The sequence below is a fragment of the Hibiscus syriacus genome, unplaced genomic scaffold (genome assembly GCF_006381635.1).
Source record: "Hibiscus syriacus cultivar Baekdansim isolate YM2019G1 unplaced genomic scaffold, ASM638163v2 tig00111220_pilon, whole genome shotgun sequence".
NCBI classification, from domain to species: domain Eukaryota; kingdom Viridiplantae; phylum Streptophyta; class Magnoliopsida; order Malvales; family Malvaceae; genus Hibiscus; species Hibiscus syriacus.
The window spans coordinates 1,054,709-1,069,418 of NW_024063024.1; the positions used below are offsets into that span (position 1 = coordinate 1,054,709).

The 14,710-nt window shown below is 33.3% G+C and overlaps 2 protein-coding genes across 2 annotated transcripts; one reads left to right on the forward strand and one right to left on the reverse strand.

Moving 5' to 3' along the window:
- Positions 1 to 5,269: 5,269 nt before the first annotated feature.
- On the reverse strand, positions 5,270 to 8,760 carry LOC120156451 (cullin-3A-like). Its single transcript, XM_039167777.1, has 2 exons — positions 8,395 to 8,760; positions 5,270 to 7,401 (listed from the first exon to the last, which is right to left on the reverse strand). Exons 1-2 carry the CDS (start codon positions 8,553 to 8,555, stop codon positions 5,364 to 5,366), a joined length of 2,199 nt encoding a protein of 732 aa, XP_039023708.1. The 5' UTR covers positions 8,556 to 8,760; the 3' UTR covers positions 5,270 to 5,363.
- Positions 8,761 to 11,814: 3,054 nt separating this feature from the next.
- On the forward strand, positions 11,815 to 14,299 carry LOC120156464 (ran guanine nucleotide release factor). Its single transcript, XM_039167785.1, has 7 exons — positions 11,815 to 12,013; positions 12,097 to 12,132; positions 12,209 to 12,346; positions 12,961 to 13,047; positions 13,705 to 13,752; positions 13,837 to 13,913; positions 14,137 to 14,299. Exons 1-7 carry the CDS (start codon positions 11,939 to 11,941, stop codon positions 14,282 to 14,284), a joined length of 609 nt encoding a protein of 202 aa, XP_039023716.1. The 5' UTR covers positions 11,815 to 11,938; the 3' UTR covers positions 14,285 to 14,299.
- Positions 14,300 to 14,710: the final 411 nt, after the last annotated feature.

Consider the following 14,710-nt stretch of genomic DNA (forward strand, 5'->3'; position numbering starts at 1 on the left):
CAAGAATTTTTCAAATTTTTTTTAAAATTTTCGAAATAAAAAAAAATGTTATTTTTCAAATTATTGTGTTTTGATCAAATTATATTGTTATTATGAAAAACTATACATATATTGTTTCTCAAAACCATATTTTTCAAAAGTTTTTCAAAAACTTTGCCCATTAGGATTGTTTTAGAGAATCTTGAAATATTGAGGACTCATTTGAGTTTTGGGATTAATTGAATTGCATACACTTGTTTTAAAATTGCAGGTTATTATATCTATTCCGATTTCCTTCACCATGTCAAATCCTAAACGTCCTAGGTCTTCATCTAGTCGTTCCAGTCGTCAACCAAATCCACCTCCAAATCCTCATTCTATTCCAATTTCTAATCCCAATCCCACTGATCCTAACTTGACCATCCAAAATTCGTGTTTCAATCATCCTGGGTCTAGAAATCACCGATATTGGTATTATCAATATTTCGATTCTTACAAAATCCGGGAAGAACGTATTCCTTCTCGTCAAGCTATGTTAGCTATCGATTTTAAATATCTTCCCATTTTACAAGAATGGAAATTTGATAAACTATTTGATCTTGAACCCATCGTTTACCATCAACTTGTTCGTATATTCTACTCTAATGCTGTATGTGTTAAAAACCAAGCTGAAACAGAAACCATAGGAATTCGTTCCTACCTCCTAGGACAATTCTTATATATTGACCCGGCATATATAGCCAATACATTTGGATTAGATAATGATGGTATCTCGAATGAAAAACAAATTTTAGGTTCTCGTTACAAAAGAAGAGATAGTGCGAGTGTCTTAGACCTACATGAGCGTTTTCTTCATCTAATGATTTCTTGGTGGTTTCGACCATCCGGAGGTCGTTATTCTACTCTTAGAGCTTTGGATCTTTGGTGGTTACATTGTTTCGAAAACCGTATTAAAATTAACCTACCTCAGATTATTTTTGCTGAAATTGTTGAAACCGTAAATCTTGTTCCTAACAAGAAACACTGTTCATCTCTAGTTTACGGTTGCTTTTTGAGTAATCTGTTTTCCAAAGCTGGGCTTAGAGTCAGTCTAGATGCCGTTTTTCCTCTTAAGAAACAAATAAATCTTCTTTCCTTAACGAGAGCGGGATAGGTAAAGGACAAAGAAACCGGTGAATGGGTTCGTTCTTCTACTCCGGGAGCTAGTTCTTCACAAGCTCCACCCGAAGCTGACGAAGATCCCGAGTTTGAACAATTAATGAGGGATATTGATGAAGTTGAAGAAGAACCTGATCAGCCCGAAAAGCAGCCCGAGGAGCAAGCACAACAAACGCATCAAATGCCTCCATATTTTCAATCCTTTATGGAGACATTCGATTTCCGATACGCTACCATGGACTCGCGTTTTTCCTCTATAGAGTCTCATTTATCCACAATGGGAGCTCAACAATTAGAGATTCTTCGGGAGATGCGTGCAAACAATGAATCAACCAACGCTCGTATCAATGAACTCACACACGAGATGGCCGCTATGCGAGCCCGTTTTCCTCCTACCGATCCGGATGCTTGATTTTATGTTTAGCTTTAAAACTTTGAACAAAATGAATATTGTTTCAACATTTTGATATGTTTGATTTTGTGGATTGTTGGATTTTGGATATATGAATGGTGTGAACTTATATGTTTGGTTTGTTTTATTCATTTTTGCATCATTTACATTATCATTAGCAATATGACCAATTTTGTCATATCACATTATTTATGAATATTGATTTATGAAACTAATGGCTAACCTCTCTTTTGATTATGATCTTAGCAGCTAAAGCTTATAATTAATAAATCAATTGGCTAAATGATTTACAAAACCTTGTTTTACAATGTCTTTTTGATTTAACAAAAAGGGGGAGAAGAATAAGTGTTAAAGTAAGGGGGAGTAATTTCTAAGTAATTTCTAATTTCATTTTTCTAATTTCAAAACTTGATTTCAAAAATCTTAAAATTACTAAAATGTTTTGTTATATCAAAAAGGGGGAGATTGTTGAAACATTTTAATATTTCGATATAACAAATTAAGTTAAATGGATTTTAAGATTTTCCAAATGATTTTCTAAGTATATTCGATATAACTATTCGAATATCAAAACATTACTCCAAATATTTCAAAAATCATTTTTGATCCTTACTTAAGTGTAAAATTAAGTTTTAATCATAAAACAATTTCAAAATATTTTACAAAGTATTTCGAACCAATTCAAAGCCAAAAATTCCAGAATACTCAGAGGGAACCGATTCCCCCCCATAGGAGGAACCGATTCCCCCTGAATGGTTTGGCTCCGAGATTTCCAGAATGCTCGGAGGGAACCGATTCCCCCCAAGGGGGTACCGATTCCCCCCCTGTTCAACGGTCGAAATATTTGAATTTTACACTTAGGGAACCGATTCCCTATGATAGGGAACCGATTCCCCCCACTGTCCAAGCTGTTTTATTAAATGTTTTCACACTAAAACGGCTATAATATCTTCTCTAATTATCCCCAACGTTCAGAAGTGATCCAAGGTGTATTTAAGCAAGCTTAGAAGCCATTGATCAACAACAAGAAACATCAAGCAACTAGAATCAAGAGAGAATCAAAGAGAAAGCATCAAACCTCAAGTTTGAGCATTTCAAGCCCATTTTCATTCAATATTCATTTTGCTTTCAAGAACACTTTTTGTGCTCAATTGTATTCATCTTTGAGTGTTCTTTTCTTTGTTCTAGAATTGTGCAAACATCTTACCTTGTGAGGTTTTCTTGTAAGTTTGCAAATTTGTAATCTTCTCTTTGAGAAAAGAGTGTTCTCAAGAGTTGGGGTATACTCTTGAGGGAATTGTAAGGTTATCTCTTTGGCCTCAAAAGAAAGAACAAATTAGTGAATTTGTTGGAAAATCCTTAGTGTGGATAGCTAAGGTAGTGGACGTAGACTTTGTTTGAGAAAGTCGAACCACTGTAAATCGCTGTGCAATTGCTTTCAATTTTCTGCAAAAGCTTCCACAAAATTTTTATTGCCAATTCACCCCCCTCTTGGCCAATTTCGTCATTCGATTAACTCAACAGTGTATATATGAACATGTGAAATGAGATAAATGATAATGCCCATGTTATGTGTCATGAGAGCTAGGGGTATAGTTGGCATGCCAAGAGTCGAGGGTCTACGCGGTCCTTCGGGACATATATGTATTCTTTGGAACATGTATGAGGTCTTTTGAGACACCTACTTGATCTTTGGTATATGTATATGATTCTTAAGGAATTTCTATGTGGTCCTTATGGACATTATATGGCACTACAGTGCATTTCTACGTGGCACTTCGGTGTATTTTTACGCGGCACTTCGGTGCATTTACATGAGCTGTGGTGACAACATTAGTGCACAACCTCTATAGACTCACATATCTATAGTTCTCACATGTGTACATGGGCTAATAAAGAGATAACAATAACCATATTACATGTGACTTATATGTTTTTGTGCTATGAATTGTATTACATGTTTTATATGATTATATTTGGATTGTATGAATGAATGAGTCATATGTTGGTTAAAATGATAGGTATAAGAGGATATGTTTAAGTGATATAAATGATAATAATATTGATAGTGAAATAAGGTTAATGATGGAAATGATGAGTGATGAGTATATGTGTGTATGTTCTTACATGTAATGATTTATTGTATAGGTGTTCTAGGTATTTGTTACATGAATAAGGATATGAGTGATATGGTATGATAGCAGTGATATGGTATGATAGTAGTGATTGTTACGACATTATTACAAGTTATAGTTTACATTATATGTTTAGTTGCATCACTAAGTCATAGACTTAGTGTGTGATTGTTTCACACGTAGGTTTCGAGAAGAATAAAGAGCAAAGTGGAGCAAGACAGGTTAGTTGCTTCTTACCAAAGATCAGATCAGAAAAGAGTTTTGAATTAGATATATTGTGTACATTGAAAATAGTTGGCATGTAATTAATGTTTTGAATTGTAAATGCTCTAACAGAGTATGTATACAATTTCTTTTGTTAATCAATAGAATCTTCATTATATTGTAAAAATAAATGTTTTGAAAAGTCAATGTGACACCTTGGACTCGTATCCGGGTCGAATATGGGTTGGGGGTGTTACATTTCATCCAAATTCTTAAAGTTAAGAATCATACTAAATTTTCCATGTTATCCACACTTAATTCTAACACTTCATATCTCTTAATTTAGTTGATGACAAGTCAAATTTAGTTTCAAATTCAACTTATCAACTCTTTTTCAGAAATTCACTTAAAACCTCATTCTCTTTAATCTTTCATAACTTCTTCATCTTTTGATATTAAGACAACTTAAGCTTTCCTTAAGCTTAAGTAGAACCTAAGGATCAAAACTCATACTTAAAATCAACAAATAATCAACAAATCAGAAAACTTACCTTGGCTTGGGTGCTTCACGTTGGAGAAGAAGAAAACAAGAAGAAGAAGAAGAGAGTTTTCCAGCTACTTCTCCCCCTACGTGTTTCTCTCCTATTAAAGGGGGAAAATATATTTCATGTCAAATGACCAATTTGCCCTTTACTTCATTTAATAATTATTAACAATAATTCATAAACTATTTCCAGATAAGTCATTAAACTATTCAACTATTTAATCACCAAATTCTGAAGTTTTACAATTTAGTCACTAACTCATAGTTTAGGATGTCATAGTTTCTTGTGAGCAACTCAGTGTTACACTCTCATTAATTCGGTTGAATAGTAGTTAATTATTTACGCTATTGGTATCAATATATTTTGACGTATCATTTTGACTCTTTTAAATTTTTAATATTTATATCTATTAATAGTGAAATTCATAGTTTCTATAAATCATATAAATGCAAATGTCCATCTAGATATACTTAAATATTAAATTTTTTAATTTCAACAACTTAATTTAATAATTATAATTTCATTTCAAGAATAGTTATAAAAAAACGTGTGATACAAATAAGCATCGACACATATTAGTATTGACCTTGGAAGTAAAACACATTGATTTTTACTTAACCAATCAATAGGTACGGTAATGACAACTATAGTTGATAGGCACTTGCTTTGCTTGCCCTTGGTTTTAGTTTGTTGCCTATCCAAGTAAAGGCTGGCTGAACTAAAGATACAGGGCCTGCCCCTAGGGATGTGTAGGACTACAGGTTAAGCAGTGTAATAAAATAGCAGAAGCATCAACCAAACCATATCCATTCAAAGTTCAAACAAACGGAGCTGTATGTAAAACAAATTTTAACTTAGTAACCGGGGTACAATTTCATTTGCAAACTAATTTTTTCCAAAAGAAACAGAGATCTATTGAATCCCCCGTCTTTAGGCTAGATACCGATACAATTTCCTATCGTTGTTGTCCCTATCTAAGAATTCTCGCTCGATGAGATACTCAATTCGTTTCTTGATCTCCGTTGGATTGGCCAAGAACCGCGATTGCAACTGCTTTGTGACCTCAGCTATTACATTATTATGATCCAGCACCCTCCTCGATTTCATGATCCTAACAATTGCAGCTTCGATCTGCGGCTTCCTGTCCTCCTCCACTCTTTGTCGTGTCTCTAGCTTTTCGGGTTCTGATTCCTTTTGTGCAACCACAGTTCCAATCTTCACTTTGTAGAATTTGCTTGTGAACTTGTCGTTGACAAAAAATGCATCATCAGTACCAATATCTTTACTCATGGGTTCCTTCCTAAGAACATTCTTTCCCTTCACACAGGCCATTGATTGCAAGCACCTTTTCAAGTCTGAAGCAGGGATTTCAGTGGCTTGTTCGACCTCCTTGTAGCTAAGCGTATCAGCATTGTTGAAAAGCATCAATACACACATTTGGTACGTTGAAACATTTAACTCATGCTTTTGACCCTTCCCAAAAGTGGCTTTTATATCTGCTGTCCCCATATTAGTTTGCCAGGACAACCTCCGACCAGAATGCGTTCCGAGATAATATGACCGGAACTTCTCACACACTGTTGCCATTTCAATGGGCAGGTTGCAAGTAATAGTAGGCTGAGTGGGCCAAGACCCTGTCGTTAGTACCTGAACAACTAGGGTAGGGCCATCTGCTAGCTCAGGATGGCTGGTATAAAACCCTTGCATTGTGTCCTGTGAGGTTTTCATGTCTGTAAACATGCCTTCTAATTTTGAAGTAAACTGATATCCACATTCTGTCTTAAGCTTGACTATCAGACTTCTCTCTGCATCATCAGATACAGTTTTACCCGATAACTGCCGCTTAGCTAAGTGTTGTTTGTAGTACTTTTCAAATACATCCTTCTCCTGCAGGTAGCGGAACAGCATCATAACTTTGTCGAGAATTATCTCCACATCCTCCTCACTGACTCCTTTCAATCCTTTGCGAAGCTTGTCGTCCACAAACAAGGAAATGAACTCAGGAGAACGAGAATTCAAATTAATGAAATACTCAAAAGAGGAGTTCAGGGCATTCTGGAATGTCTTGGCATTGCTAAATGCTTGACAAATGATTTTATCATATTTGTCCCTTTCATCCAAGAGCCGCTGGACAAATTCCACAGGATCTTTCGAACTTTCTGCATCGGTAACCAGTTGTTTACCGGTTTCTCTGAGGTGAGAAGTCATCACATCTCGTATCATTGAGAGACCGTTAGGAACTCTTTTAAATAAATTGTACATTCTACCCAAGTCTTCATACTTGTCATCAAGAACCATATTTACCAAGCCAGAGTTCTCCATGCTGACTAGTCGCGTCATGTGGTTAGCAATCATCTCCTTCTCCACCACATTAGTTATCTTGGCTTCACTATTGACATCCAAATAGTGGGCAACTCTCTCGATTTCTTCATTTAGACGTATCTCTGCCTTTTTTAGATAGTCCCCACAATCACAGAACTCAATAAATCTCTGAGATTCAACCTTATAAAACTCCGCAGAAACCTCAAGAAATGGCTTCTCAAAATCCTCCTGGTAAACAGAAGAACCCAAATCCATGAGCATCTTGATTATATTCCTCATCAAACCCCGGTCTATAACTTCACCAGTTCGCTCTCTGTGCACTAATTCAAGAAGCGTGCTCTGAAGCCTTGACTGTATTTTGCCTGAATGTATGATATTATCCCTCCACAAGTTAAGCCCAAGCTCATGAACAGGGGTTTTACGTGTATTTGGAATATAAGTCCGGTCCATGTACATCAATATGTCTCGAATCATTTGCAGTGCCTTGTTGTGGTCATTCCATTTCCTGTTCAACTCTTCGAGAAAAAAATCACCTTGAGCAACTTCTATAAATTTTGATATTTCTTTGAGGTGTGCGGTCATAGTTGTAACAAGTCCGGAGTAAAGCTTCTCACCAAATTTGTGCAAAACCATATTGTATGCATTCCTAAATTCATATAAAAAAAAGTCAACATCATAAAGAAAATACCCAAAATTTAATCAGCTGCTGTGAAATTTACTTAGGTGCCAAAGAGAGAGATCTCACTCTTTCAAGCACATACAGAAGTTCAGCACAGATGCAAACTTCCTCTATAAGCAACTATGGGAAATTAAGATACAAATATCTTAACTTACCCTCAACTATATTTGAATTACAACTTGGCGAAATATTTTCTAAAGCAGGCAACAAAAGAACAAAATATTCAACTATCATTTGCTTGCTATAAAATACAAGGGGAACAAAGAAATCGTAATAGTCATTTGTTACTTGCCACATGAAGCATAATACCAAAGAAAGCTAGTCGCTACTTGCTCTTTGCAATCAAACACCATATCAATAATAGTCATTTGCATGCATGCAAAGGCAAGAGCAATGAAGAAAGAAGTATAAATACAAGAACAAGAAGAAGAAAAGTCGATTGCAACTCAAAACTAAAGGCAAGGGGACGAAGAAAGAAGCATAAATACCACAAATGAAAGCCAGTTATTACTCAAAATTCCATATCAATATTGAGTTTATAATAAAAAAAGACATTTCATGCTTTCACTGCAAGCAATATAAGAATCTTTCTTCACCTTCTCCCATCTAGTTTTGTTCTTATCATTTTTTTTTGGGGTGAAGTTTCAGAGACATAAGATCATCCAGGAACGGGCAATCCTATTGTTCCCAAAATGGAAGTTACTAAAACAACACCTAGAATTGTTTAATTAAATCCCTTCACGCTGATTACCTTCACAGTAGTCTCTAAAAAGTATTTTCAACAACTTCGTAACCTAAATCAATATACAACATAATCTATCAGATGAGAAACTCTTCACGGTTTCAAAAAAAATTATGAAATGCTTTTCAATAACTCAAATAATCAAATTCATAGCAATAAGCGACTAAATTGGAACATCAAATTACATAAATTAAAAAAAAAGAAGCAGAAACAGAAACCTGTAAAGCTCCTCGAAACTGAGGCCACTGGCATTATGATTGTAAATCTCATGGATTGCATGTTCGAGAATTTTCCATGTCTTTTCAGCATATTTCGGATCCACCACGACCCGGTGCTTGAACGCTTCTATCTGGAAATTCGTTTTCTTTTGATTACTCATTTCTTTCCCTACCTTCCTTGTTCACTTCAAACCCCAAATCTAATCCGAATGAAAACCCGCCCAGAATAAACCGATTTAACCCCTAATAAAAACAGAGGGCCAAAAAAAAGGATCTACAAAACGTCTGATTAACAATAAAAAAACTATTGGCCGATAAATTTCGCGTCCGGACAGTGGCGCGAGGGTAGCCGATTAGGGTTTATTAAAAATGGTAATATTTATTTCAATTACAAATGATTATATATATATATATAAATATGCAAATATACAGATTTTAACAGTAATGCCCTAAAATGAATGTAACTAATAAACAGATAATTAGGAATAAATTATAGTTATAATTAAAAACTAATTATTATTAATTTGGGATACAGAGACGAAGAGGCATAGGGACAGATAAAGAATACTTCGCCCTCTTCGGTTGGGTTTTGGATACCCTTCGGGGAGAGATGATGGAGAAACAGATGAAGCATCTACGAAACACATTATTAAAATATCATTTTTGTTTTTATATCTGTAAAGTTTGAATAAATATGTTACCAAAAAAATTATTGAAATTTTATTTTCTCTCAAATGGAATTAAAGCTAATCGTTTTGGCAATTTTTTTAAAAATAATATGATAGTTATATGATTAGCTGCTAATAGTATTTGAAAGTATTATATCCGAAAATTTATAAACATAAAATATAGTAGATGAAATAGGTAAAAGCAAATTGAGATAAGTTGTGAGCATGTCTGCTGAAAATGGGATACCAATTACCGGAAATCTTTGATGATCCCGAAGATGTTGACGAGTTTGAGCGAGGTGGAAACCAACATTAGATAGATCAATCTGCGATGACGTCAAATAATTTCCTGGTTTTATTATTTAAAAAATAATTTATTTCAAACGTGAGTAATTACGTCATATGTCTAATAAAATTGAAATATTTAAAAGTTTAAGGATTAATTTAGAATGTAGTCATAATTTAAAGATTAAATTAAAATATTTAAAATATCAGGATTATTATCTCTTATTTTTTTATTTTAATCATTTAATTTGAAAATTTTTTTTTATAAGTCTTGGTGAATTTTATTAAAAGCTCTCAACCTTTTGATAATAAACTCTCGTACTTTTGTATAAGCGATTCTCAAATTTAATATATCAAGGGATCACAAATCGCTTAATTATTGAGATCGTTTGATTCGTACATTTGAAAAGTTATATATTAATCAACTATGTTGTTTATTATTTATAAAATAATCATTAATGTATTTGTTTTTACTAACTTATTTATTATCGGATATCTAATTTGATAATCAGAAGAAAAAGATACTAAGAACAAATTTTTTCATTTCCACTGATAGTCAAAATCCTATTCCAATCAAAACTTTTACCCCTAATTATAAAATGACATAGTTGTTTCAACAACCCTTAAGTAAGCCCTAAACAACAACGTAATACAAAGATTTTAAACACAATAACAATTTTCAAAATGATGATGCTCAGTAAAATAAATAAACCTAATATACACATGCTCGTAAGAATTTTTGTCTTCGATAACTAAATAAATAACCATATTTTTATCAATCGTATATAACACTTAAATCATTCTTCCAAATAAAACCTTCATAATTCAGTCTCACTTTTCTAATTTTATATATGTTCTCTTCACAATCCAAAAACTCCTCCTAATCTCCATTTGTATCTCAACCCTCCATTAACTATGGTATATTTGAGATTTAATGCAGCTATGTTCGGGGATATGCTCGGAGATTAATCGAAAAGTGGAGTGATTGTCCTTAAAATTTTCAAATTTTGATATATTAAGATATTTTCTTTGTATTTTTTATTGAAAGTCTATTTCCGTCCCATAAAATTTTATAAATACGTATTTCCTTAAGATTTTACAAATTCACCCATCAACATAAAATCATGTATCACTCTGAATATAATTATGGTACATGTAAATTATCAAAAGTGGAATACAATAACACTTCTAATTACCTAGCAATTTGAAAGGTTTATAATCAAATTATGAGGTTGAAAACAGATTCATATATAGGCTAATATCTTATTTTATTTTACTAACAAAAATGTTAAGAGCATATTTATCCAACAACTGAACTTGGTGTGTGTATCATGTATTTATACGTATTTTTCTTATAATTTATTATTCATCACAATTAAGTCCAAAGTTATCACTCAATTATATATCTCAAAATCAATAAAATTTAAAACCTCAAATAAATCATTCAAAATATTTAATTTAAAAATCTTAAAACCACACAACCCTAGAATCACAAATCAACAACATAAATTAAACTTGAAAACAAAAAAATTAATAAAGATATGTTTTTGTAAAATACATCTTCATATTTTCTGATCAATTATATTATATAAATGTAAGACACGATATATAAATATACTTTATGAAATATATATTTGATAACATAAATGGTTTAGAATGATATTAGATGCTTGGAAATTGTGTTTTGGATCAAATTGGAACTTTGTTGGGTTTTAAGGACTATTTTGTATGGTTTAAAAAGTGAAGGATTAATAGGCAATTGTTTGAAAACTAAAGTACCATGCTATAAATTATGGTTGGATTGATGAAATTTTGCATCTAGATTAACATGGAATGTTGTATTGGGTTGCTTTAGAATTCAAATAAATCTTAGGGATCAAGTTGCAATTTTTGGAAAGGTTAGTGATGAAATAAGAATTTGACAATGTTGAAGTATTGTTTGAAAGTATTGTGAAATTGGTTAAATGAGATGGTTGATTTGGATTAAGTGATCACCAAATGATTAATTTAAATGTGATGGATATTATTTTAATTATATTAGTTGACTTTTAAAAGAAACAATTTTTTTCAATTTTCGAACATTATTTGTTTTGTATGATTAACGTGACATATTTAACTCGTATATGAATAGATATATGAGTTAAGAGTGTTACAAACTCGACATCACGTAAAACAAAAAAGATTATTTTTATTTAATTGTTAACTGGCAAAGTGGTCAACAAATCTTTAGAATGTATTATAATTATAAATAAAAAATGATACATACCATTAGTAAAGCATAAATTACAAGTGATTAATCAAACTAACGAGTTTATTTCAGAGTACGACGTCGTCTGTTTTATGGGCTCGTTATTTCAACTAAAGTCCCTCTTTCCCTCTTTTACCCTTACCATTAAGCTTAAATTCCAAGCTGGGATGGCGTAATTTAAACGCTTTTCCCAAACACTCATTTATAAAAGCACCATAAAAAAATCCCGCGCCCTCTACAAAATTCTCCGCGGAAAAATACCAGACCCTATTGGTATTCGCCTCTTCTCTCACTGAAACTTTGCTCTTCGCCCATTAACTTTTATTGAATATTTTGAGTAAAAATGTCGGCAGATTTTGTATCTGAAAGGCCTGTGTTTGGTGGAGCAATCTCAACTTCTTTTCCTCTTAGGTTTCAGGTAACTTTCTTCTTCATTTAATTTCATGTTTTTATAACAATTTATAACTAATTCCTCGTTTTTTACATTGTTCATTATTGTAGGATGTTAGTAACGTCAGACAAGTTCCCGATCATCAGGTTGGTTCACCGTTCTCCGTTATTTTTTGGTGCTATTTATTGTTAATTTGTTTATTTATCTGATTGTGAATTAAAGGAGGTGTTTGTGGACCCTGCCCGTGATGAGAGCTTAATCTTTGAGTTACTAGATTACAAGCATGAAGTTGGTGATGATGGTAGCGCTGTCTGGTTTCTTCGTGATCTTTCCATTGAACAAGACGGTGAAGGATTCGCGGTAATCTTCTCTGCTGTCTTATGGTAGTTTATCGATTCTATTGTGGCTAGTAAATTGTAATTTGAAGCAATTATGTATTTGAACTAGTTTCGTCATGGTTCTCTATTTTATGTTTGTTTTGATTTTACAGACTTTAGAATTTTTAAAATGAAGAAGCGCCTATAATCCAATTCGTTGGTTTATGGCACTATTATGTAGCTATTAGTACGACCTTCGAACTTCTATATATTTTCTCGTTTAGAAGTAGTGAGATGTCTAGTTTGTGTTAGTTCTCCTATATCTCTCAACATTTTTAACTTGTTCTGATTTCCTGTATTACACTTATAATTACTGTTATTTTATTTTTAGATTATGGGATATATCCTACAAAAGAAAATGATTGGTTCTGCCTACATGGCTATACCATTGTTAAAGTTGCTAAAATAATTATGATAATTATGATACTGTTCTTTATGCATTGGTGTGGTTCTGTTTCTTACTTCCCCGGGAGCAGTTGATGTTGAAGACATCCAGAAAATTGTTTTCGCACATTACATGCTTTTCTTTGCTTGGCAACTGCTGGAGACTTGATATGGTTGTAGGCCTTACATTTCCTCTGTTGCTATATGTTTCAGTTGCTTGAGCAGTCAACAGTGGTCGAGGCTCCTGGATTGTGTTACAAAAACATTCCAGCCATTGTTACAACTGCAGTTGGCCAAATGGTATGAGTCATTTAGAAGGGATATGCCTAGAGTTTCAATCTTACTAGTTTCAACTTTCACTTTCTGCTGTCTAGAGATCTTTTCCTTACTGAACTTTGTGCTCTTCCTTGAGTCTTGAAGTTTCTTACACTTAGCTTTCTATTATCTTATTTTACATGCTAGGTACAACAACCTTCAAATTCTGCCTGATGGTGTCAGATTGTACACTATGTGTTCTGTTATTTTTTCTAGTAGGACTTGATGAAAATGTGAATTTATGGCTTTTCTAGTGAAAGGCATTTTAAGCATGAGACTTATTGATGTGATCAATAATGCGATCCTTCCGTTGTATTTTTTAGTATATGTATGCATGCGCTGGGGTAAAAGCTACAATCTAGGTTGATTTGTTAAAACTTAGGCGTTTTTTAAGTTAAAACAGAGTAGATGCATATCTGACACTTGGTAAATATATCGTCTTTATAGCATGTGTTGATTGTTGTCTTTTATCCGTTACTAGTTGGACTGTTTTATTATGAGCATTTTTTCTTTTACATAAATGGTCAAATTGAAGATTTTTCTGTACTAATGCTTCACCTTAGCCCTCTCCTTTCATTATCCCCTATCTGTCTCTCATATCTTTTAATATCTTCTATGATTAATTTTCTTATTTATTCATAGGCTGTTTCAAAGGGACGGCAAGGAAGAGAAGCGCAAAATATTATCAAGGTAACAACTTTTTATGTGTTTTCAGCTTTCACAGGTTCAGTTATTCTAAATTGATAACCTGTTTCTTAATGAATGTCCATGAAGGTCTATCTTGCAAACATACGTCTTAAGGAAGTAGGAACAGATGTTCTAATCACTGCATATGAACCCATCTTGATAAAGTAAGTGTCAAAGCTTCACTGCTGCTGTTCTTTCTCAATAGGAAAAGAAAGAAATATCATTTCATTGCCTTTCTGTCATTTGAGACTCTGAAAGAAAATATGATATTAAAAATCTGTCTCAGTAGCCATATCTCTTTTACTCAACATTTCACTTCCTCTTTGACTACGGAATTATTCCATCGATTTTGTATAACACCGTTGCCATTACATATTATGCTGGCAGTCCTTTGAGCGAAAGTGCTAGTGCAGTTGGTGCAGGATTAGCTACCCCCGCTATGCAATCTGGATTTATGCCGATGGTCGAAATCTTTAAGCTAGCCGTTTCAAACTTCAAAGTAAATGACTGGGGCCTTTTTGGCCCTACCAATTGAGATGTGCTAAAGGCCTGTAAATGGCAGGTAAAGAAGTCCCTTTTTCTCTCATGAAACAAAACGCCGACGTTTATATGCCTTGGCTGTTCTTTGATATGGACGTCGGTATCCCTGTTTAGAAACTGTAAACCTTTATACGTGCGTGTCATGTATTGATTTTTTTTTTATCTTTGGGCTGTGGTTTTCTTTCAATAGTGATTTTGAAAAGATATATAATAATAAGTTTGAAATGACTCATCACATCAAATCATACATTTTCCTTGGTGCCAGGTATAAATTGCTCGAGTGTTTGTTTTCAATAAACGATTGCTTCAATATCAATCATTGGCCACATACACAAACTTTTGTCCCCTTGAAAACAACGCTTTTACCCAAACCTTTTCTGAAAAAAAATCCGACTCATTATTGACTCTGTATTTATGACAT

Coding starts and splice junctions, on each gene's coding strand:
- LOC120156464 (XM_039167785.1), top strand. CDS start 11,939: ATGTCGGCAGATTTTGTATCTGAAAGGCCTGTGTTTGGTGGAGCAATC. Junction 13,048..13,704: donor CAACTGCAGTTGGCCAAATG/GTATGAGTCATT, acceptor ATTTATTCATAG/GCTGTTTCAAAGGGACGGCA. Junction 13,914..14,136: donor TATGAACCCATCTTGATAAA/GTAAGTGTCAAA, acceptor TTATGCTGGCAG/TCCTTTGAGCGAAAGTGCTA.
- LOC120156451 (XM_039167777.1), bottom strand. CDS start 8,555: ATGAGTAATCAAAAGAAAACGAATTTCCAGATAGAAGCGTTCAAGCAC. Junction 7,402..8,394: donor AGTTTCGAGGAGCTTTACAG/GTTTCTGTTTCT, acceptor ATATGAATTTAG/GAATGCATACAATATGGTTT.